A 24,054-nucleotide genomic window follows, 5' to 3' on the forward strand; every position below is an offset into this window, starting at 1 on the left:
CATCTTTTAAATCTCGTCTAAAAACTCACCTTTTGCCTCAGCAATAAGTTCAATTGTGGCAGGTCCACTTCCTTTTCGATAGGTGTGCTTGACTATGTGTGTATATATATGTATGTGTACATAACTACATGCATGTATACTGATGAATGTGTATTGTGTTTGCGTGTGTTTATCATAAGTTTGTGCCTGCCTATGTGTGCGTATGTGTTAGGGTAGCTGTTAGATACACATCAGTGTATGTTAAAATGTATGTATGCAGTGTGTGTGTGTGTGTGTGTGTGTGTGTGTGTGTGTGTGTGTGTGTGTGTGTGTGGTCACATTTTGGTGTGTGTATGTAACATAGATATAATGTTTTATGTTAACAAGAGCGTTTTTGTAAAGCACCTAGAGCAGATTTCTGGATAGTGTGCTATATAAGTATCCATTATTATTATTATTATTACAGTATTATAACTGTTTCGTTTTGAGTGTGCTGTTCTTTTTACAATTCTATGAACGTAAATCGTTCTTTTAATGTTGTAAGTACTGTCTTGTGCTACATGATCTTGTCGCCAACAATTAGCCAGTTTTCCTTGTCTTTCTTATGTGGACATTAAGCTGATTTGATTGATTGATATGATTAACTTCGGCCTTTTTTCTTTCCATTTTAAGAGCTGGTGAAAATATGTATGCTCAAGCCGAGAATTTTTGGATTGGTTTCCTTTACATAATTTCGGAACCGAAGAAGAAGAAAAAAAAGCGAGACAACGCAAATCATGGTATGTCAGGGACTCTTTCTTCCATTTTGTTGGAGTCACCTAAACTGAAACTAAAAGTGAACACGCTCGCTGAAAGAAGTGCGAACAAAACGCGAGGACCACGTGGGTCCAGCAAAGAAACGACACCGGACCTGTCCATTTGATGGTCAGCCAAAGGGGGAATTAAGATTATGTCTTATCATAATTTATTTCTGTATATTATTTTGAAGTAGTTCTGTGACATTTATTTGATTGAAATGTTTTTGAACACCATTAAGAACTAAGAAAGCGCAGACGCTGAACTGTTTCGTTACGAATGCTTAATATTACTATGATTTCCACTTCAAAATATATTCCCTTCGGGTGGACTATCCTTGACGTCACGCATATTACTGCACATTACCGGTGTCCGATTTACCGAACTTTACTGATAAATGCGCCAATATAGTTCACTCGAATGTTGACAACCCGACGAAACGGAGACGGGCAGTTCCACGAGCCACGGAAACTATGCAACGAGAGGAACAGTTATCTTCCATGAAAATGCATAAAATTCAGTTTTCAAATCTTTCAGATGATTTTAAAGAAGATACACTGCGTGGCCTTTTGGAAGAGAGGGGGTATGCAGTCAGTAACATATCGTTGAAAGGAAACTGTGCGGTTGTCGACTTGGAAGATCCTCAGCTTGTTGAAAAAGCCATTGAGAGTTTAAACGGTGAGCCCCAAATGTTATGTTAAATAACGTTGTTCTTATGATAGATTATTGTGCACTTTCGTCACATAACGTCCCGAACTGTGATTCAAAATGGCTGGACAAAAGCAGTAGAATCGTGTGTTGCAGAAGTCTGCTGCATTGCTTCGCGTCTTTTGAAGTTGAACATACGTTGACTGACAAACGAAGAACTTCGTCTAGTGCAGCTCGATCGGAAAACTTAAACTGCAGTTTGTGCGTCGTGAGACCCATTGACTGGAACATTATGTTGTGACAAACGTAGAATCAAGACGACGTTCTGTCATCTCTATTATTCTTCGACTCGACACCCACGCGCACTTCGTGTCTGGTTGGATAATCTGTTCTTTGATTACTTTAGGGTTGATGATGCAAACCTAGACGATTGCAAACCCAGACGACGACAGTTTTACGTAACGGGTCATTCGCAGTTCTTGTTTTCCCATCTTCGGATTCCTTTCAGATCTATTTGAACCGCTTGCCCCATTTCTCAGATTGTGATTGAATCCTCCCTGGAATAAGGATGTCCTTACTCCTCACACCTCGCCAGTTTCACCAAAAACTTAAAGAAATTTGATTTTATGCCGGACTTGTAAAACAAAAACTACAGAGACTGGTGGAACTAGACTGCCCTGCCACCACAGTAGAAAAAGGGCTATTGTTAAATGTTTTATCAGAACCTACATTAGTTTCAGTTTTTATCTTGGGCTTAGTAGAAGAACTAGAACCACACTCTAAAGACAAAGTAATTATTAACATGATTGAGGCCTATTTTAAGTTAAAGGGAAAACAATTCCTTTTTCAGAGACCTGTATGATTGTAACATTGCTATCATAGGATGAGTGTGATTGGATTCAAGTAGTTCCAGGAGAGTGAAGAGTAATCTTTTTCCTACAAATTCTCAAGAAACTGAGTGCATCATCTTCAGATTAACATTTTCATATGTTTAGCAGCTTATGGTTCCAAACAAGTAAATGACTACACACTCATCTTCTGCAAATTGACCCATATCTTGAAAACAGGAAAGAGAAACATCTGAACAAACCATTTCAATACCCCTTTTGTCTTTATGATGGAATGGTAATTGATATTTGGACTAGCTCAGCCAACCATTGAACTGTTTTGTCAGATGATATTGCACTAAACTTAGTTTTAATTACATTTTAATGGTGCTTATCACTTTCTTTTAAAACTCAAAACTCAGGGTCATTTGCTCTTGGATCACCTGAAAAAAAAACACACCAAAAATCTCAGCGATTTTATGTTTTGGGGGTAAGCTGTTGAAAGAAATGATGATTGTAATTGTATACATGTTTGTAATCAGGGTTTCACTTTCAGGGTGATTTCATGCCTGAGCTAGCTAGCTTAGTTTGGTGGTCCCGCATTGTTCAATACATGACAGTCAAGGTGCTCCACATTCACAGTTCTCGGCTTGTTTGCTGGTGTCACTTGATCTGACAAGTCAGAGGTCTCTCTCCACTGTGCCCCTGTTTGCCACAAGTTTATTTTAGGTTGTTCTCTCATTCTCCGACCTGCAGGTTCCAATTCTTGGCTTGTTGTGAGGTGCCTCAGTATGCTTTGCATGTCCTTGCTAGCAGAGATGTTTGCAGATTATGGTTGACACAAGAGGATCTCTCTTCGACCTGTTCCTTTTTGTGTTATTTTCATGTTTTTTTGGTGTTACTTGTTCAACACACTCTTCATTTGAGATCAGACCATACACATGCTGCCATTTATCTTACATTTATAGGCATTTGGTGTCAAAGGCATCCAGTTTTTTGTCATGTGTGGTCATCAGTTGTCAAGAGTCACAGCTGTAGAGAAGCATGGATAGAGCACTTCAGTTGCATAATCTCAGTTGAGTCTCACTCAAACTTCTTAGGGAATATTTCTTTTTTTTCTTTTAAAATGAACAGATATTGAGGATACAAGACATTGCAACACATAACATCAAGAGTGCACAGATACCATGATCACATGGATAACATCAATTAGAAAACAAAACTTACATAATTCCTGTGGAATTAAAGTCACAAGTGAAAGTGTATGCTTTTGTTTTTGATTGGTTGAATCTTGCTGTGTACTATAGTTACAAGTAAAGGCATATTCATTATCATACAAATCAAATATGATAGTATGTGTTAGATTGCATAGAGATGGACTATACTATTCTGTTCCCACGCACTAAATATCAACTGATTACTTAAGTAATCTAGGGCATATATACCTGCCATGCTGAACAGAATTGTTCATATTTCCTAAGAGTGGAGGACAAATGTTTTTCTAACCTGAATCTTATTTTCAAATAGTTAATAAAATGGTCTAGTGTAGGTGATGTTCCTCTTAGTGTTAATCTTTCACAGTGGCAACATCTGTTGTGCAACAAGAATACACAATCCATCCAAAACTGTTGTACAGTCTTGCAGTCCCAAAAGAGGTGCTGAATTGTTTGTATTTCTAGACTGCAAAAATTACAAAGTGGGGAGTTGGCATGCTTACATATATGAAGGAATTTTTGAGTAGGTAGAATAGGAAGTAATTGGAATTGAAACCATCTGATTTGTGTGTCTGTTGTTTTTATGGGTGGAGAAAGATGTTTTTCCACTCAAGTTCCGTGTATAGGGTATTCCATTTTCTCACAGTTGTGGGAATGATGTGAGATTTAAGTAATATGGACTTCACTGTGTTGTTACCCTTTCAGATATGACACCATGCTATATTTCCTTGATCACCCCCATTATCTGTATTTTGCATGTAAATAAATCTTTCTTGATATGTTCTGACTGCTCTAATAATTCCAGTAAATGCAAAGAAGCTTGTCCTTGTGACAGTAGCATATTTTTGTTTAAATTCATCAAAAGAAAGAAGACTCCCATTTCCATCCATCAAGTGGAAGATGTTACTACTTTGTTGTCCCTTGTAATGTTAGCATTATAATGTATCTTTTCAGATAAAAATTCTTTCCAGTCCTCAGGTTTACACTTTGAACAGTAGTCCTGTGTGTTGTAGTGTTCGATAACATCTCCAGAAGGGGTTATCTATTCAGACTGTATTCTCTTCATTAAAACATTGGCATATTCTCCCCCTAGAACATTCATTTGTTTAAATTCTGGATACAAGTTATGCATGAAATCTGTGAGGTTCAAGTTAGAATTGGACAATATGGGTCTCAACCAACTAATCTTTGACACTGCATGAAAAGAAAATATTTCACACATTTTCAAACTACCTTTTTCATATTCCTGGAACAGAACCGTCTTCTTTATCTTACTTGGTTTTCTGTAACGTGTCTGACTCTGTTTCAATAACCGTTTTGGAGGATCTGGCAGGTTTATAAATAAGTCAGCTGAGAAAGCAAAATGCCAAAAGTGTTTTCATTATGGTTATTTTACCAAATGGTGTAAGATTTCTTCTTTTCCATTGTTTCACTTTTCAGTGTGTTTTTTTTTTAACGTTGAAAATATAATTATCGTAATTCAGTTCTATCAATGTCTGTCGAAAATATGATTCCAAGAACCTTAAATATTTCAGGATTCCATTGGAAATTCCTGTCTCTAAAATATCGTATATTGCAATTTTTTCTACGCCCTAACCAAACTAGCTGGGTTTTATCATTGTTTACGTTTAAGCCTGACATTTGTGTGAAAGCATCTAGAGTATTTACTGATTCTTTCAGTGAGCAATTCTTTCAGTGATTGCTCAGAACCATCTAAAAACAAAGAGGTATCGTCAGCAAATTGGGATAGTAATTCTTCAACTCCTCTAATCTTAATTTAAACCTTTTATATTTTTGTTATTTCTAATCATGAGTGACAATATCTCAGCACATATTAAATATAAGTAAGGGGAAAGTGGATCACCCTGTCTACAACCTTTCGAACTTAAACCAACTGGAATACTGACCATTGACCAAAACACATGAGGTTTTTTTTTTTGTACGAAGTTCTGAACCATTGTATAATATTGTGACCAAAGTGAAAAAACTAACATATTTCAACAAAATACCATGACACGTTATCAAAAGCCTTTTCAAAGTTAGCAAGCATTAATAAACCAGGAATACATATTTTTTCAGTATGAGCAATAACATCATAAGCCAATCGTATGCATTCACCTATGTAACGCCCTTTCAAAAAACCCTTTTGACAATTGTTAATGATGTTTGGCAGTACAGTTTGTAACCTTTCAGAAATACAAGATAAAGCTATTTTATACGATGCATTTAAAAGAGGAATTGGACGCCAGTTTTTAATAAACTGTCTGGGCTTATTATCTTTTGGTAGGCAAATTATAATGCCTTGCCTCAGAGAGGTTGACAGTTGTTCACATTCATAGCCAGCATTAGCTGATAGAACCAGAAAATGCCCAATATCTACAAAGAAAAATTTGTAAAATTCTACAGTAAAGTCATCAGGACCTGGACTTGTCATTTTGCCTGTTCCTCGGTGCATCTGCTGCTTCAGTGTAACTTGTTAGTGATAGGGCCATTAATTCTGTCACTGTCTAATGTTTTCAGTTGAGATCACAGGGGCATCAGGCAGGAGTTGCTTAAGATCAATATCATTCACGTCTCTGTGACTGTACAAGTTCATATAGAAATTTTTAGCTTCAGGTAGGATTGCGCATTGGTCTGAAATTACTTCTCCATTATCCCTTTCTAAAAAACTCGTAGACTTATCAACAGTGTTTCTTTTCTCCAGATTACAGAAATACTTGCTATTTCTTTCTCCATCTTTTAACCACCTAACTTTTTACCTTACCGCTACTCCCTCCATGTTTTTTGTCTTGAGTACCTGCAATTCATCTTAAGTTCATCAGCCATATTCACAGAATGATTAGTGATATTCTTTTCCAAGAGTTGTATTTCTTTGATCAGGTATTCTTCCCTTGCTCTGTTTTCGTTTTGTGTGATGAATATGCAGTGGTTTCTCCCCTAATCCCCATCGAAAGCACTTCAAAGAAATAATAATAATAATAATGGTATTTATATAGCGCTGAATCTTATGCAGAGACAAATCAAAGCGCTTTCGCACCAGTCATTCACACGCATGCATAACTCTAAAACTGTAGAAATTAAAGACAAGGGAGGGCAGGCAAGGGAGGCTATTTTGGGAAGAGGTGGGTTTTAAGGCCAGACTTGAAAGAGCTGAGTGTGGAGACTTGACGAAGCGAAAGAGGAAGTTCATTCCAATTGCAAGGTCCAGAGACAGAGAAAGAACGGCGGCCAACAGTCGAGTGTTTGGATCTGGGTATGCGTAAACAGAGTGGATCCGAAGCCGATCTTAGTGAGCGATATGGAGTGTTGAGGTGAAGGCAGCCGCAGAGATAGGAAGGGGCAGTTTTGTGAATGCATCTATAACATAGAGTGCTAATCTTGTACTTTATTCGGTGTGAGACAGGGAGCCAGTGGAGATGTTGCAAAAGAGGAGTGATGTGCTCAGATCTTTCTTTCTGAGGATGAGTCGGGCATCAGAGTTTTATATGTGCTGAAGGGACTGAATGGATGAAGCAGGCAAACCAGACAATAGAGAGTTACAGTAGTCAAGGCGAGAGAGAATGAGAGAAACGACAAGTCTACATGTTGCGTCAGTGGACATATATTTCCGGACGGCACTGATGTGCCGCAGTTGACAGTAGCAGGACTGACATGTCTGACTGATAAATTTTTGCATGGACAGTGTATTGTCAAGGACAACACCGAGGTTCCTGACTTTTTAAAAATTTTATTTTATTATTTTTTTATTTTTATTATTTTTTTCAGAGGTTCCTGACTGACGTGGAAAGAGGGATGGATGAACTGCCAAGTTTGATTGTGTCAATTGTGATGGAAGACAGTTTTTGTTTAGTTTTTGGTGGTCGCTAATCTGAAACTGTAAATCTTTACATGGTATATTTTCAGTTTCATCTAAGGCATAAACTGGCAATGCATGTTTTTTTTAATTCTGTGAGTATAATATTGATAAGCATTTTAATTCTATCTACATATTCTTTATCTTTAAACAATGAGTTATTGAATTTCCAGTACAGTTTATCTCTTTTAAATTCTTTTCTCAGAGTTAGTGAGACTGTACAATGATCAGATCTATAGGCTGTATTTATGGTTGAACCTTTTATGTCAGACATGAGCGCCTGCGAAACAAGAAAATAATCCAGTCGTCCCTGTTTAACTGAATTAAATTTGCACCATGTATAAGCCCTTTTTTTCTCTGTTAAGCTCCATCCACACATCAACTAAGTTATAATCAAGCATTATATCAAATATTTTCTTTCTAGTTCTTGTCCGATTAACAATACTAGAATAATTTCTCACATCTAACTTCATGTTAAGCATACAGTTCCAGTCACCTGCGGCTATGAATAAGCTATTACCAGTTTCATTAACTTTCTCTAATACTCTGTCAAAGAACTGTGCGTGGGCAGTCACCACTGCTTGGACCATGTACGTTTACCAATGTAATATGTCTGTGCAAAAATTCAATGTTCTTAACAATAAAGCTTCCACTAGGGTCTCTGTATACTATATGAAGTTTACACTCAAAACTGTTACTGAATAATATAGTGACACCATTCTTGTTTGTATCAGAACCTGCCAGCCAGAGGTTATATCCCCAACTAACTCTGATAAAAATTCCAGAAGATTCCTTTAAATGTGTTTCTTGCAAAAAGCATATATATTAAAATGTTGGTTGCAAAGGAAATTGAACACATCTCTCCTTTTGTGGTTTTTCATTTAATCCATTACAATTAAGTGTACATATTTGAAAGGTATCTTTATCACTTGTCATAGTAAGAGTTTGTCTCAAATTGGTCCTTTTGTATTTTCAGCAAGGCAATAAGTTTCAAATAATGTTTGTTGCACTATGCTGTCACACAGGTCAAGCTTTGAAGAAGAGTGTCTAATTTCAAAGAAAAATATTTTTCTTCATATAAAATCAGCCAGTGATATTTCCATTTACCAGAAGTGACACTCACACAAACATGTAAACAAATAGGATACCGCAGAAAAACAGCAATCACATTCAGCATATTCAACATCACCATGGAATATAGCCAAATAAACATGAATACACACTCAAAACAAGAAAAAAAGCAATAACACCAAAAACTATATATGAGCTTGAGTTAGCTGCAAACCCATGGCTAGGCAACTGCAGAAGTCTGTCAATAATGTATGTGATAATTGTGTAAAAAATTGAATTTTCCCTGACCATCAGAGTGGAAGCCAAAGATGCTGACTACAGGACAACATCCCTGCACCAGCTGAACATCTGGTAGTGGGGGCATATCACAGAAAATATAGTATATTACCATATAACAACAAGAATTGAACATATTATTAAAAGTAAGGAAAAACAACAAAAAGACAACTCTCTCCTTCACAAAGACTTCTCACACATGAAAAATGAGAAGCAAAGGCAGGGGTTCCTGAATCTGTCACCGAAAGACAGTCCCAGTTCATACAAATCTGGGTTGCGAATCAAAGTGGCGGTCAGTCTGAGTACGACATAACACCAACAAAGGCACATGATAGCACATTTCTATGGCATGCTTCCACTGTGCTCACCTTCATATCTCGCACATTCTTTGGTCACATTCAGATCGGTAACAATCTCATGCGTTCCTGTCACACAGCTTCATGCCGTTAAAGGTCAAGGTCATATAAATCAAAATATCAACAATGCCACGTGGGCGCCATGTGCTCAATCCTAAAGTGAAAAGCGTTTGTGCGCATATAGTCGATTGAAACGCGTGCGTGCGCGCATGTGTGTGAGTATGCATGTGTGTGTGTGTGTGTCAAAGATTTTGGCATTCAGAAAGCATGTCTTCATACAAACAAAAATGAAATCCCTGTCATTGTGTATATCCATACATCTGTTCATATGGACCAGATCGAGGATGCAGTTAAAGCATCTCATGTACATTATTGAATGCAAATGGTAGGAAGCATTCAAACACATGGATTACTAACTGGAACACATCCGTTTTTCTCCTCCGCCCATCTCATCTCAACTTTCCTCGGTCTCCCACCTTGGCCCACTTTGTTCATTTTTCTTTTCACATTTTCTTTTTAAAAAAATTAAAATTTTTTTTTGTTTATTGTTTTTTTTTAGTACCTCACACCCCCACTAAATATCTAGAACTATTCCACTTCAAATCTGAGATCCGTTTATAAATAGCCACAGAAGTTTGAGATTAAGCAGCTCATTCAAGTATACAGTGTACAATTTAACAAACTCATCTGACAACTTTTTCTCTCTGCCCCCTCCCTCTCCTTCCTATCGTGCTTTCCCCCTTAATATACCCCCTCCCCCACTCTCTCTCCTTTCTGGCATTGTCCCACCTTATGACTTAATATTTCTGGAAAGGAATGAGTCCAGATCACACGCACTTTCTTGCCGCTTTTTAGTAGGGCAATCACTTTGCCATTTGACGGCCACGCAGTGATGGTTGTTGGAGTGTTCCTGGGCTCTCTGTAACAGTTTGAATTTTTTGTGTGTCAAGTCCTCTGTGATAACAATACCAGTTCTGGCAAGTACCCTTCTGTTTTTTATGATGGAGTCTTGGACCCGCCTGCTTGTAAACTGTACAATGATGGCCTGTGGCTTGACTCTCTGCTGCTGTCCTGGTGTTGCTGTCGATGTTGACGGTCCCGTTCCTCCCTGTGACGAGGAGGTCTGCACAGGATGGGCCACCTGGATATCCTCCTCCCCGGTCTTCACTTTCACCCGGTCATTGAAGAAGTGCAGACATTTCTCCGTGCAGTTTTTGTCAGGGCCTTCTTTGATGCCAAATACCCGAAGATTCCATCTCCTGGAGTATTGTTCTTGATCGTTTTGGTTTTTCTCAGTTTTTCTTGTCAAGTTCTGTATCTGATTCTTTAACTGAGTTTTCAGATTTCACCTTTTCTATTTCTGATCGAACAGTTTCTTTCTCTATCTCTAATGTGTTGACTTTTTCTTCCATTTTTTCAAGCTTTTCTGTAAGCATCACAGTCAATGAAACCAAGTCCTCCTCCTTCACTACATCATTGAGGTCTTCTTTGGTAGCGAGATTTCCCAGTCTCTGTTTAATTTCCTCCAACACATTTTGTGAACCACTCTTCATCTCCTCTTCTTCTGCAATAAGCTTTTCAGTCTCACTGACACTTGCTGCTCGCCTCTTTTTTGCTGCTGATTTTGTTGTCTGTCTCTCTGGGCTGTACTCGTCGGAAGAGCTTGAAGATGTTTTTCTTTTAAATCTTTCTAAGTCCCTGTACGATTGTATGCTTGTATTCATATTATCACAATACAGTACGAAGTTTGAACTCGGTGAAACAAGCCGATGTCTACCGGCACAGCTTACACACCATGAATTATTTCCGATCAGAATCACACTGTAGTTGAAGCTGTAACCTCATCAAACTTCACACAGCTGTCCGTGCCCCATTTATGTGTCCATCAGTCTACATGGTAGAATGATTATCTCTTTAAACGATCGTTAATTGGAAATTAATTGCCAGAAAAACGAGAGCATGAAAGAAACCGTGGCCATCCGGAGTGTCCTCCTCCAGGGAACATTTCTTGCTGCCCTATATTTTGCTTAGTTTGTTTAATGCAGCTGCTGCCTTTTCAGTTGACAAGTTGCTTATTATATTCTTGTCTTTCCATGTTTTAATTTGGAGAGTCATTTCAGAAAACCAAAGTTTGGTTCGTTAATGAGAATGAATTGTATGCAGATCCATAGTCGTTTTATGTTCAGGACACCATGGGTCATTTGACCGGTAAACCACAAAATCAGTGGGTCATTTCCAAAACCAATGGGTCAGGTAAATAACCCCCTATTCCCGCCTCTGGCACCCCATCAAGTTATTCCACCAGCACCATCCCCCCTCCCCAAACCCCCAAATTTGTAGTTGGATTTGTATTTTGTCCATCACACTTGTTGGTATGTGGAATTCTGTGTGTGTGTGTGTGTGTGTGTGTGTGACAGTATGTAAAAATTGTGTTAATGTATGGTGCGTCATGATAAACAGGGCAAATACAACATAGTTATTACTAAACTTAATTCTGCAATGCTGAAACACTGACTCATGCTGACTGCTCTGGAGAGTGAATATTCACATCATGGTCTGATTAAGACATTGGGAAAAAAAGTAGAAACAAAAGCAAAGCACCCCCAAAAATGGAGTATGGCTGCCTACATGGCGGGGTAAAAATGGTCATGCATGTAAAAGCCCGCTCATGTACATACGAGTGAACGTGGGAGTTGCAGCCCACAAATGAAGAAGAAAAAAAAGCAAAACACTATAACTGAAAGACACCAGATCTACAGTATAACTGTCTCTTGTGTTAACTTAATACCATCATTTTAGAAAAGCGCTTTCCTGTGCTTTGTGGAAATATATATATATCTGAACCTTCACAGCTGCTAAATGTCTCTAAACTTTCTAAAAGTACCATGTCAGCATGACTTGTAGACCACTCTAATTCTTTTCTAGTGTAGTAGACAGGAAGAAGATCAGTTGCACTTTATTAAAGAAAATGGATCTCAGTCAGTACATCAGTTAAGAGTAAGTTGGGTTATCGAAACAAGAACATACTCCGAAAACAAAGTGTGGCTGCTCAAACGACTAGATAAAAAAAACAGTCATGTATACATGTAAAAGGTGCTTGTGCATATCTTTTTTGGATAGATATCTATTTTACTTTAAAGAACCACACACTTGCAAAGTTGCATAGTATTAACTGATTAAGCTTTTCACTTCCAACCGTGGATTCTGCGATTCTGCGGTATAGGGGTAACAACATTATCACCTGTCCAGCCTCTCATTTGAAGCAATTTCTCAGCAAGTTTGAGCTTGATTTTGATGTGGTGTTTTTTTGTGTTATGCTTTTCTTTTCTTGAGTTAGGCATTCAGGAAATTTATCAGATCTTATTTTTTGGTTTCAGGTTTATCAATACACGGCCAGAGTATGCAGGTTGAAGCAACATCTCGTAAAAGGTAAACATGGTCAAAAGATTGTAGTCACTGAGATTGAGTAAGATTAGACTTGTTTAAAACTTGAGTCCAAGAGAATTAGTTAAAATTGAATGTCTCAACAGTGAAGTTTTCTATAAAAAAAAAAGAAGAAAAAGAAATTCATAGTTTGTTTCTGATTTGATAGTTTGTTTTTGTTCTCTTCCCAGTTTTTAAGAGATGGAAACTGCCATGCTGAAACAGTTTCAGTGCTGCATATGCATATTATAATTGTACATCTCATAAATGATATATCATTATATGTTGAAATATTTGATTTTTGAAATTGAACTGTTTTGTAAACAAATTCTAATTAATAATTTGTTGGTACTAGTGGCAATGAATGACAGTGCAATATGCATAAAAAATTTTCCTTTCCACCCTGGCACAGTTGGTAGTAGATATGTATTCTGAGTTTGTTGTCAGTGGAAAGGATGCATGGTTGTGAATTTTTAAAGTAGGCGTTGTTGTATTTATTTTATATGGAATTAAATGTGAACAGACTACGAAATGACTAACTTCCCACACATTTTCAGTTTTAAAGGGACTTCAAATTAGTTTTTTAAGCATACTCCACCCCATAAAATAGAATCATTTAAGTGTCTATTTTTGATATTTATGAATTATCTTAAATTAATACACAGGAAGGATTTAAAAAAATGTATGTGTGTGTTCATAGGAAGGTCAACAAAATTCAGATCAAGAACATACCCCCTCATGTAACCCGAGAGAGCCTTCAGGAGATGGTAGAAAGTGTGGTGTCTGGAACTGCACAAAAATTTGAAGAAGGTAAAATTATTGTAATGGAATTTTGAATTGCAAAGTGTTTTAATGTTCTGTGTTTTATCATTTTGTTGTCACAACAAATAGCTGTGTGTGAAATTGGGTTGCTCATTCTCTGTGGGAGAGCATTTCCTCACAGTCAAGCATCCATTTTCCAGTCTTCATGCATGTATTTTGGTGGGATACTAAGATTTACCATTTTTGGTGTTTGGCCTTACTGTTGATTCTTTTGCTTGTGGCGTACAGTGTTGACTTTGGGATTGATTTTATCCCATTATCTGAAAAGACTAGCACCATTCTGGGACATTCCACCACTGAAGATCTAATGGATAAAAATTACAATATGAATATAATCATATGTGTGCATTCGGAACCTGGGATTTTTCCACAAGGGCAATATATCGGGTCAGTCCACTGATCATTATGTTCATTTCTGTACTCCATTTGGCTATCTGCAAGCAGGTGTCAGCTATTCTCAAAGATAGCATTGCATTAATGATTCTCTTCAACATTAAAATTTACAAATTCACTAAATCTGTCTACAAATGTTCCAAGTGCTGGTTGACAGCTTTGCACTTTGTATATTTAGAAGAATATTCAGAGACATTAACATTGACTCAAGCTCAGCTGTTCATTGCCACACTAAATCAGTAAATAATTCCACTCAGACAAGAGGATCTATAGTAAAGTCAGTTTCACTCTGTGTTAAGCCAGGTTTGCAAATATACATTTTTCATAACACTGTCCGCAAGATCAAGTTGTGCATATTAATTTGTATGGCAACTTTATAGATGTACAGCATAAGCCTCCTGTAGTCTCGTCATATATTACTGTAGTTTATGTGAACATCATGACATGCTCAAGTCTGCCCAGAAGATAAAATTTGTCTGATTGGCTCTTAGATTTTATATGGATGGGGACCATTTTATTTGTTCCCCTCACAAGTGAGTACAAGCCACTGTGTGGAATGTCTCGTTGTCAGTGCAGTGAATAATAATTTGTAGTTTTGATTCCATAGAGATTTTCTGAGCCATGCTTTTTTCTGCTGGAGGGTAGTTGTTTTGTGTAAAGTTCTGTAAGTTACCACATAGAGTGATTCTGTGCTGCACTGTTTTCTGCTGGAGGACAATGATTTATTGATAAATGGCGGTGTTTGTTTCAGTGGGGTCAGAAGGAGCTGTCTATGTGACATTTGATACACCAGAGTCAGCTCAACTGTAAGTTTTACGATGTGTAAACTGTGTGCTTGTTTGGAATAAATACTATAATGATATTGTTTTAATATTGCTAGCAGAGATCAGAAAAAAGACTAGTTTTAGCATGACATATTTTGTGAGGAGGTGGCTGAAATTTCTTAACCTCATGACTGTAAAAGATAGAGCATACAGCTCAGGATGTCAACTTTTTATCAGTGATATATTAAAAAACAGTTTATTTACACTTACTGCACATTAAATTAATACCATTCATTTTGATCTTGTTACAGAAAAGCAGGTGGGTAGGATGCTAGCATGTATAAAAAAAAATACTTGCATCATTTTTATCAAGTGTGAAAGATCGCTTTTCCATGGCATTATTGAAGAGTTAAAATATGGCGTGTTTGTATTTTCAAATCTTGTACTTGGTTTACATAACACACCAGCACACCAGATATATATATTGTTTTAAATCCCCCCATTGGGATGCCGGGGGTCTTTCAGTATAAATAGTATACCCACCTTCTGGACATTATATGCTAGAAATTTCCTCTTTTCTGTCACTCTCTTTGTTTCTGCCTTTTTTTCTATCTTCACTGTTGTCTCCCAAATCTGCCTTCCCAGTCCATTCCCCTTTCATTTTTCAAGCAAGCCTTGACACTTTTTTCTCATTTCTGCAGTCTGTAATGTACTATTTGTACTGTTTTGCTCTGGCAGTTTGGTAGTGAGATGTAAACACTGGGATGGGCACTAGCTGCCCATTCTACAGTGTTTGCCTATATGGCCTTTTTATGTATTTTTTGTTTGGCTTTGAAGTTGTTTTTTTTTTTTCTCCTTTTCTGTTTTTTGTAATCTGGGGATGATAAATTAAGCGGAATGGCTGGTGTCCTCAGTATGGCCTAGTCTTATTTGCCATAAGGAGATAAATGGTTGGGATACTGTGTCATGAACTGAGTTTTGTGGGTTTGTCTTAGTGTTTTTTTTTGTAAATGTGACAGTTTTGTGTTGACGTGGTTGAGCATTTGTATGGTTCGACAGTCCTGATATGGCCCTGTGCGGTCGGCTGGACTATAAGCAACAAGAATCAATAAATATTGTTTTAAATGAAATAAATCTATGAATTGATAGGGAGTGGAAATGGAGAGGGAGGCAGGGAGAACTACACATTTTGGTGTCATACACTGTACCATGTCGAACTGAGCCTGTCTGCTCCTCTGGGCCAAAATTTTGTGGCAACTCAGTGATAAGACGTCTCACTAATAGTCTGCCATCTACTACTAGTACTAGCCACTCAAACCCCATTTCCAGCTGGAGCTAATTTGAAATTTCTCATTCACAATGGCCACTATTCTTGAAATGAGTACATTGTGTTGCTCTGTCTTTGCTGAACTCTTATGCATTAGAAATGTTAATTTCCTGCATGTTGGTTGTTTGATGCAGCTTTCTGGTACGTTTTCATCTCAGAATTCATATCATTACATTGTTTGCATCAGTTCTTGACATTTGTTTCAACATTTTGTATTGTGAAATTTGTCTCTCTGTTTTGTTCCTTTTCTGTTGTTAATGGCCCTGCTACAAGAGTTGGGATTGACTTGCCTTAACCGCTATGCATCGCAAACCACCCTGTGATTGCCTGATGCTTTTTCTCTGGGCTGGAGCAAGTTGACTGCTTATGCTTGTCCTTGCTTTCTGATCCTGCTCAAGGTGGTGCGGAAAGCCTGGTCAAAAACCTACAGATTAGAACCTAAGGCGTTTTCAGTTCTTAAGATGCTTGATTTCGAGAGTTCTTGAGGCAAAGGCAATAACCACTTTGGCCACTTCTCAACTCTCTGTGCTGCTTTGACCTGTTTTGGAGGTATCCTCCTGCCATTTGGATATTCCATTTGTCAAGTGCCACCTCAGAATTCCATATGGCTGGGGCAGATGGTTCCTTGGGCTTTCCTTTGTCCCGGCTAAGTCAGTTGTTTCTGTTCCAAGGGCTTTCCATGCAAACACTCCTTTTGCTTTGAATTCTGCATCAGATTGACAATTACAGTGTATGACATCAAAATGGGGAGTTTGTATTATACTCCCAGTTTGGTTAAATAGGGTAAAGGTGATATAATTCTGACCAGTTTTTCATGGATCTAAACCCAGCTGCTTTACACAGTCACCTTCTTCCCATTATAAGCAATGCAGATCAATTCACGGCAGCAGCCCGGGAAATCCTTGTTCAGTTTGCCAACGGAATAAACCAATCATTTTGACCAATGAGAACATCATGGGAAGCCGATGGTGAGGTATAGTGGCGTGAAAAGCGTGCCCCATGTGTGTGCGACTTACTTGACGGCAGTTTTGGTGCAAAATCGCTGTGATGTCACTGCACTGGTTTGGCAAGTGTTGGTTACCATGTAAGGAACAATTGATTTGCTAGCTTTGTCTCACATACCTATAAATAGAACATGAGTCTGGGAAGTGATTACATAATATTTCAGCTGGTTTCAAGGCTATTTTTGTCCAGGCAGTGACTGACAAAATTGGCAGAGGTTAGATCCATTATTTCAATTGGTGGATCTAATCCTGACCAGTTCAGATGTGAGTGGACTTTATTTGTGTGTGTCTGTGTCTGTAATTTGTTTCCAGTGAATATATCCCCTTTCTTGGCCACACACACACACACACACACACACACACACACATATATATATATATATATATATATATATCACACATATATGGCAACAGGGGAGTGGAACAATTTGCCTGATAATGATATCACGTCAACTGACTTCAAGCAAAGGGTTCAGAGCCATCACCACTTGATCCACTCCTGTGCAGAACCCCCACTAACCCCCTCCCCGTTGCAGTAACAGTTAATTTCAGCCCTTGCAACGAACATATCCAGATGAAGATTTCACATATTCAGAACTCAGCTTTAGATCAACAAGGACGTGTTTAGATCAGGATGGTCGGATTTAGATCAGGCACACCAGCATTCTTGATGGCTTCTGATGAACTAAAAATAGGACACTGAAACATGACAGACAATCTACAATCACAGACAGTCCGTGAACCAAATTGACATGGTGTCAGTTGACAGTAATGCCTTGAGAACCAAAATTAGTGACTAAATTGGTCGGGTTTAGATCCACCCGGTCAGATTTAGATCAAGGACACCAACGGTTTTTAACAGCTTCTGCAGAACTAAAAATAGCACATAGAAACATGACAGGCGTATTTGATCACAGACAGTCTGACAAAAGTTACTGACTGTGTGAATCAAATAGGTATGCTGATGATAGTCTACAGTAATGTGTTGAGAATTAAAGCAGGTGACTGAACTGGTCGGAATTAGATCACTTTATACTTGTCAAAAACCCCCTCCTTTTGCTTTGAATTCTGCAACAGTTTGACATGTTACAGTGTATGACATCAAAATGGGGAGTTTGTATTATACTCCCAGTTTGGTTAAATATACTTATAATGTCAAACTCAAATGCCCACCTGTCCATCCCCAATGTTGCCATGGTTCATATAGGGCGTTTTGCGGGGGGCCATTGGAATGAGTAAGCTCCAGCTGGAAATGGCATTTGATCGGCTAGCAGATGGTGGGTAATTAGCGAGATGTCTTATTGAGTTTCCACGAAATGTTGGCCAAGAGGAGCAAAGTGATAGGTCTAGTTCGCATCAGTTTGACATGGTAAGTATATTTAACCAAACTGGGAGTAGAGTACAAACTTCCATGTTTGTTACAAAATGTATTGTTTTTCAGGGCTGTCAACTCACTAGATGGTTACCAGTTTGAGGGTGCCCAACTGAAGGTAAATATTATATGTAAATTGCTGTTATTCTTGTTGATTTTATGGTTGTTTGTGAAATCAAACGCCAGATTTTGTTTATTGGAAGCAAAAAGGTCTGCATAATATCTTTTTATTTCTACTACTTTTGTTGTTCATATTATGCTCTGTCACCGTCAAGTCATTTGATGATGAAAAATGTGTTGGACTTGTTGATGACACTTGTTTGAATTTGTTTACAAAAGATAAATATTTTTGGATAATTTCCCATTCAAGCAGCTTTAGTATTTCAGCCAACAAAGTTACTAAATTTTGTACCAAAGTAAAATTTGTTCTGTGCTGGAGTCGTTAAGCTGAAATGAAATAATAAAATAGACTTACATTGGCAGGCAACGTTTATAGATGTTTAAAGCTTTTTAAAAGGAGGGAATGTGATGGTGACTGGAATGGTGAGCACTGGGATATGAAAGCCAGAAAGTGAGGAAATGAAATTACATAGGCACTGAAAAAGTGTATTTCGTGAAGATATTGATAATCAGTGCTCTAGCTCTGTGCTCACACTATCACTGTGTGTCCTGTTCTTCACGGCTGTTTTGAGAAAGCATGTTTTGATGTGGTGGTGATGATAATCAGTGCTCTTGCTTTGTATTCTTACTCTGTCCCTGCTGGTGTCCTGTCATTAACCACAGTTCTTTACTTTTAAGGATATTATTTTTATAACAAGCTTTCCTAACTAAAAATAGCTTAACACTTAAGTTCAGAATCTTGGATAAAATCAGGACTGATGATAGCCTAAAACAACTGGGGAAGAATTACTGTTAAGATACTTAGATATATGTAATTGTTAGCTAGAGAAGATTTTTAAGTGTGTACTTTTGGACAGGTCTGACTTACAGTGTCTTTGCCCCCTGATCCCATCTGGCACTTACTCTTTGATCCTGCTTTGTATTGCCCCATAGATCTTCAATGCAGAATATTGCCAAGAGTTTTGTGTCTGCTGTTGATTTATTTATTCTAGGTTGATTTTGCCAACAACAAAAGTCCCAGAAGGCCACGTTCAAATACAAATTCCAGTTCTAGTATGAACCGTCAAGAAATTCCATTAAGGTAAGCTTGATTTGATTGTATCTGTCTTTATAAAATTAGGGGTGGGTGCAAGTCTTTTAATTAAGCAGAATTTTGGAATTGTTAAAAAAAGAAGAAAGAAATCTGCCTCTGCATAGCAAAGTTTTTCAGTTGTTCTTGGATCATTGCTGGATTCCCAATTTGTTTTTGACAGAATCAGTTTTGTTAAGTTGCGTAAGACGGTGTGACACACCATTTATGGTCTACGATTTAAGAAAGAATAAAAATCTTGACTCTCTAAATCGTTCAGTACCAGAGAATTTTATAAAAAAGAAAAAAAAAAAGCTCTCCTCTTGTCAGGGAATTTTGAGGATTCGGAGGGGGGGGGGGGGGGGGGGTAATTAATTTTTCTGAATTCTAGCACAAAAACTACTGGAGATGAAGATTGAAAATAAAAGTTTTTGTGAAAGAAAATGAATGTGGATTCAAAATCCAGGCTTTTTTTTTTTTCCAAATGATTTTGAATCAAAACTGTTAAGGCATTTCAAATTGAAGATAATAATTTTTATGCATTAAGAAAGTCATTTCCACCTTCTGTAGAATGAAAACAAACAAAGTAGAGCTGGAGATAGCATACTTATTGTCTGATTAATTTATAGCTGTAAAACAAAATGAAACGGCTTAGGGCTAAGTTCATAACAATCAAAACACTTGTAGTCAAGTAGTGAATAACTGTCCCAGCAATAACAAACATGATTTTGGTTAAGGTAAAAAGTCAATCATGTTCTCAGAAAGTAAGCCATCAAACATCACCATTTAGAGGAGAAAGTGCTTTGATGATATTCCCTGCCTTCTGATCTGATGAAGTGTCTTCTGTGCATCCTGTTTGTCACCTCTATATCAATCAACTGATCACTGACAATAAAGGTGAAAAAGAAAAAAAAGCATGTGGTTTCCATCTATCTTCTTTCAACCCTGGGTTTCATAAAAATCATGGATTATTGGCTGTTGCCATTCCTGGCAGTTGATCACTGTGAAAAGACAGTTCACTGACAGGTCAGGGACATGCTATCATACTCTGTCTAGCCTTTGACCTATTGTCTTACACCATTCATAATCTCTCCTCCTCCTTTTCTCAAATTATGTGAAAGTACTGCATCTTCACTGGTCATGGTCACTTGCTCAGAAATGTCTGGTTGAATAGATGGACTGAAGAAAGTGTTGAATGTAGGTGTCAGATTCGTCATTGTCATTATCAACTTTGAGTTAATGCCAATTATAAAAGAAGACAGATCCATCTACCATTGTTATACATAATCATCTGCTGTTTGCAAGTTTGTGTAAATCCGCTGACCGGGACCTCTGTCTTCACTTGACAGTGGCCAACATCTTTTTGGTGTGTGAGCATGGCTTACTTTACACAGGCCTTATCAGCATGCGACTGGGGGCCATGACTGGGGGCCTACTCTGGCAATGTTGTTCATCATTGATATTGGCACTATATTTTGAGTCAGCTTCATAGCAAAGTTTAGTGCAATGATTTATATTCTCTAGAAACTTAGATTCATGCAACATAATGTACTTTGTTCATACTAATTAATTTTCTAGGGTTACCTAATTAATTTTCTTGCATTCCAGTAGTAATTGATGGGGCAAGATAGGCAGACAGAGAAGGGGAAATAGGGCCTGGAGAGAGAGAAAGAGGGGGAAGGAAATTAAAAAAGGGGTGAGGAGGTGATTTCATTTCATTCCATATTGTTTATAGCCTAGTCGAATACAGTAGGCCTTCTCAAGGCTGTGAGAGGAGGTGATCTGAGGGTAGATAGTAAAAATTAGATATACATAAAGAGACAGATTATACAGAGGAAAAGGCAGAGAAAGAGAGAAAGGGGGTGGGGGGGAGAGGGAGAGAGGCGGGAAAATGAGAGAGAAGGGGGGTGAGGGGGGAGAGAGGGGAGAGAGAGAGAGAGAGAGAGAGAGAGAGAACAAATAGATCTATAGACTCAGACACCCACAACCTTATGCAGAGAGAGAAAGATATTCAGAGAGAGAGCACAGTGACACACACACACACACACACACACACACACACACACACACACACACACAGAGAAAAAAGCATGCAAATACACAAACACTCACACGCACACACAAATAGAGAGAGAGAGAGAGAGCGCACACACACACACACACACACACACACATATATATATATAAACATACACACACACACACACACACACACACACACATACATGTGTACATACATACATACACATGATACACACACACACACACACAAACACACACACACACACACACACACATACACACACACACACACACACACACACACACACACATATATACATACATACATATAACACACATACATACAATACATACATATAATATATGTATACATACATACATGTATACATACATACAAACATACATGTATACATAAATACGTACATACATACATACATATGTATACATACATGTTACACACAAACAATGGAAAACAAGACTTACCTGAGTACTAGGAGTGTGCTAGTCCATCTGGGACAGTTTCAACCTTTTCAGGGCAGGCTCTTTTGTTGAGCGGGGGGTTGCAGCATAGCAATGGTTCTTGATGAAGATGTTGGAGAGAATCCTGGCATGCCTCTCCTCCATCTCAAGCTCAAACATCTCTGACAGTGTCATTGCTATTTTGCTAAAGGATTTTCTGCAAACAGAGTCTTTGACCATGTTGAAGACATTGAAACAGAAAATTGTCCATTGGCATGCCCTGTCAGATGGTATCTTGAGGCCACCTCTGTCCAGTGAGTCTGTGTAGTCACCAAACTTCTGAAAGTAGAGCATTGTTTGGCCTAGCTGCGATGTCTCATCCAACTCTGGATCTTTGCGAGTAACATATCCAGCAATGTAGACGAGCACAGATTTTGTCTCTGATGGAACAGACGCTTCAACTTCAAGCACCTCCAGACTGTCGACTGCCTCACAAGCCTTTTCATCTGACTCTATTGTGAAGCTACAGTCAGAACATTCATGGCCTGCTTCTTCACCACTCATGATGTCTGTCTTCAGGGTGAGAAGCAAATTGGCTTTGTTGATCTTGGTTTTCTCCACAATTTGCTGCACGTTGATGAAGTACGTTCCCCCAGAACCCTGACGTAGCTTGCTGAACTCCTTTTCTAAAGGATCCGTAGAAAACTGTCCGAACAACACATACTGGTCAGAAGTGGAAAGCAGATGACGACAGAGACTGACACGTCCATTACAGGTATGATAGATAGCCTGAGCGGTGTCACGAGTCAGCTGCTTCTGCCTCTTTCCCTGTTTTCCAGCCATCTGCAGAGCCATGTCTCCAAAATTCAGAACTGTTTCCAGCCTCTCATCACTGCGGTCACTGATTTTAGCCTGAAGGTCATCATTGCGGCGAACATCCATGCATTTTGCCTTGACATTCAGAATCTTCCACCAAGTCAGGACTTTGTTGAGGAAGACTGCAGTGTCTTCTACACCCTCAAACTTCTGCATTCCTGGATGTTTCAGCAAGGCTTGGTGGGTCTTTTCACTGAAGACCTTCAGACATGTTGACACCCTTTGTCGTTCAATTGGTTTGGGCAACACAGACACTTCATCCAAATCAGACATTTTCACGAGAGACTCTGCTTCCAGCTTGTAGAGTTCTACAAGATGACTCCACTTTGCTGTCTTGCTTACACCATCATGATGAAATGTGAGCTCGCCTGTTGCCTCCATCAGCCAGTTGTTTCTAATGTTCTTTAAGACATGAACATAGTCATAGAGAAGAAAGATTCCAGTCTGCGTCTCCCACGGTCTCTGCGGATCTGCTCCAAACAGCTTGAAGAAGGCTTGGTTGTTGCGATTTCCATCACAAATGATAGCTTTGACTCGACCGCCACCTTGCGCGATAGCATCAAGTGAAAGCTGAACCTGCTCATGCAGGAATAATGAACACAGCCTTGAAATAGGCAAGATCTTGGAGAGGAAGTTTGGCCCACCAAACATACATGAAACCATGATCCCTAACACTGTCTTTGCTAGACACTGGATTGTCTGCGCTTCGCCCGAACACCTGACCTCCATGGTAGAGCATCATTTTCTTGACATACACTTCATCTTGAAGCACCACACAGAGTCTTTGTCTTTCTTCTAGTGAGCTGAACACTGCCTGTGAAAATGAAGACTCACCAAGTTTTCCAACTTTCGACGTAATTCGGGTCAAAGTCTGTACAGATGGAAGCTGAAAATCATGCCGCAATCTTTCATACAAACACCGTGACGTTGCAAAATATTGGAATGCTCTGATGATGATGTCTGGTGTGTACAGTGGCTTGCCAACTTGGCGTGTCCCCATGGCTTGTAGCTGCTGCTGGATGATCTGCTTCTTGTTATCCGGTTCCAGACAATTCAGAAACCTCATGTTTTCTTCCAGAGCAGACCATGTCTTCAGCATTGTTATTCTATTTTTTGACAAGGAGGCAGCAGTGCATTTCACACCCAAATGGAAATGTTCAAAAGATTGATCTTCCGAAATCTTGATGACAAACAGTGGTATTCCATTCTCAAATTTTTTGGATTGAACAACCAAAACACCACTGTCCATGAAAACAATCACAGGAACAAGCAAATCTCTCTCATTTGCTAACAACTTCTCTTTCAAGTCAGAAAATGTAACATTGTCACTCATCAAAAATGCTGCGAGCTGATCATCTTCTTTGTTCCTCTCGAAGCATGACAA

General features: G+C 38.5%; 1 protein-coding gene across 1 annotated transcript in view; it reads left to right on the top strand.

Moving 5' to 3' along the window:
* The first annotated feature begins 1,201 nt into the window (after window positions 1-1,201).
* Window positions 1,202-24,054, top strand: part of LOC143297614 (insulin-like growth factor 2 mRNA-binding protein 2) — a 40,287-nt gene continuing 17,434 nt past the window's right edge. The window contains exons 1-6 of the mRNA XM_076610034.1: window positions 1,202-1,452; window positions 12,397-12,448; window positions 13,143-13,252; window positions 14,409-14,463; window positions 18,194-18,242; window positions 19,237-19,325. Of these exons, the coding sequence (XP_076466149.1) occupies window positions 1,248-1,452; window positions 12,397-12,448; window positions 13,143-13,252; window positions 14,409-14,463; window positions 18,194-18,242; window positions 19,237-19,325 (560 nt within the window). The 5' untranslated portion in view covers window positions 1,202-1,247. The remainder of the gene's footprint in view (window positions 1,453-12,396; window positions 12,449-13,142; window positions 13,253-14,408; window positions 14,464-18,193; window positions 18,243-19,236; window positions 19,326-24,054) is intronic.

This window comes from Babylonia areolata, chromosome 2 (genome assembly GCF_041734735.1).
Source record: "Babylonia areolata isolate BAREFJ2019XMU chromosome 2, ASM4173473v1, whole genome shotgun sequence".
Taxonomy (NCBI): domain Eukaryota; kingdom Metazoa; phylum Mollusca; class Gastropoda; order Neogastropoda; family Buccinidae; genus Babylonia; species Babylonia areolata.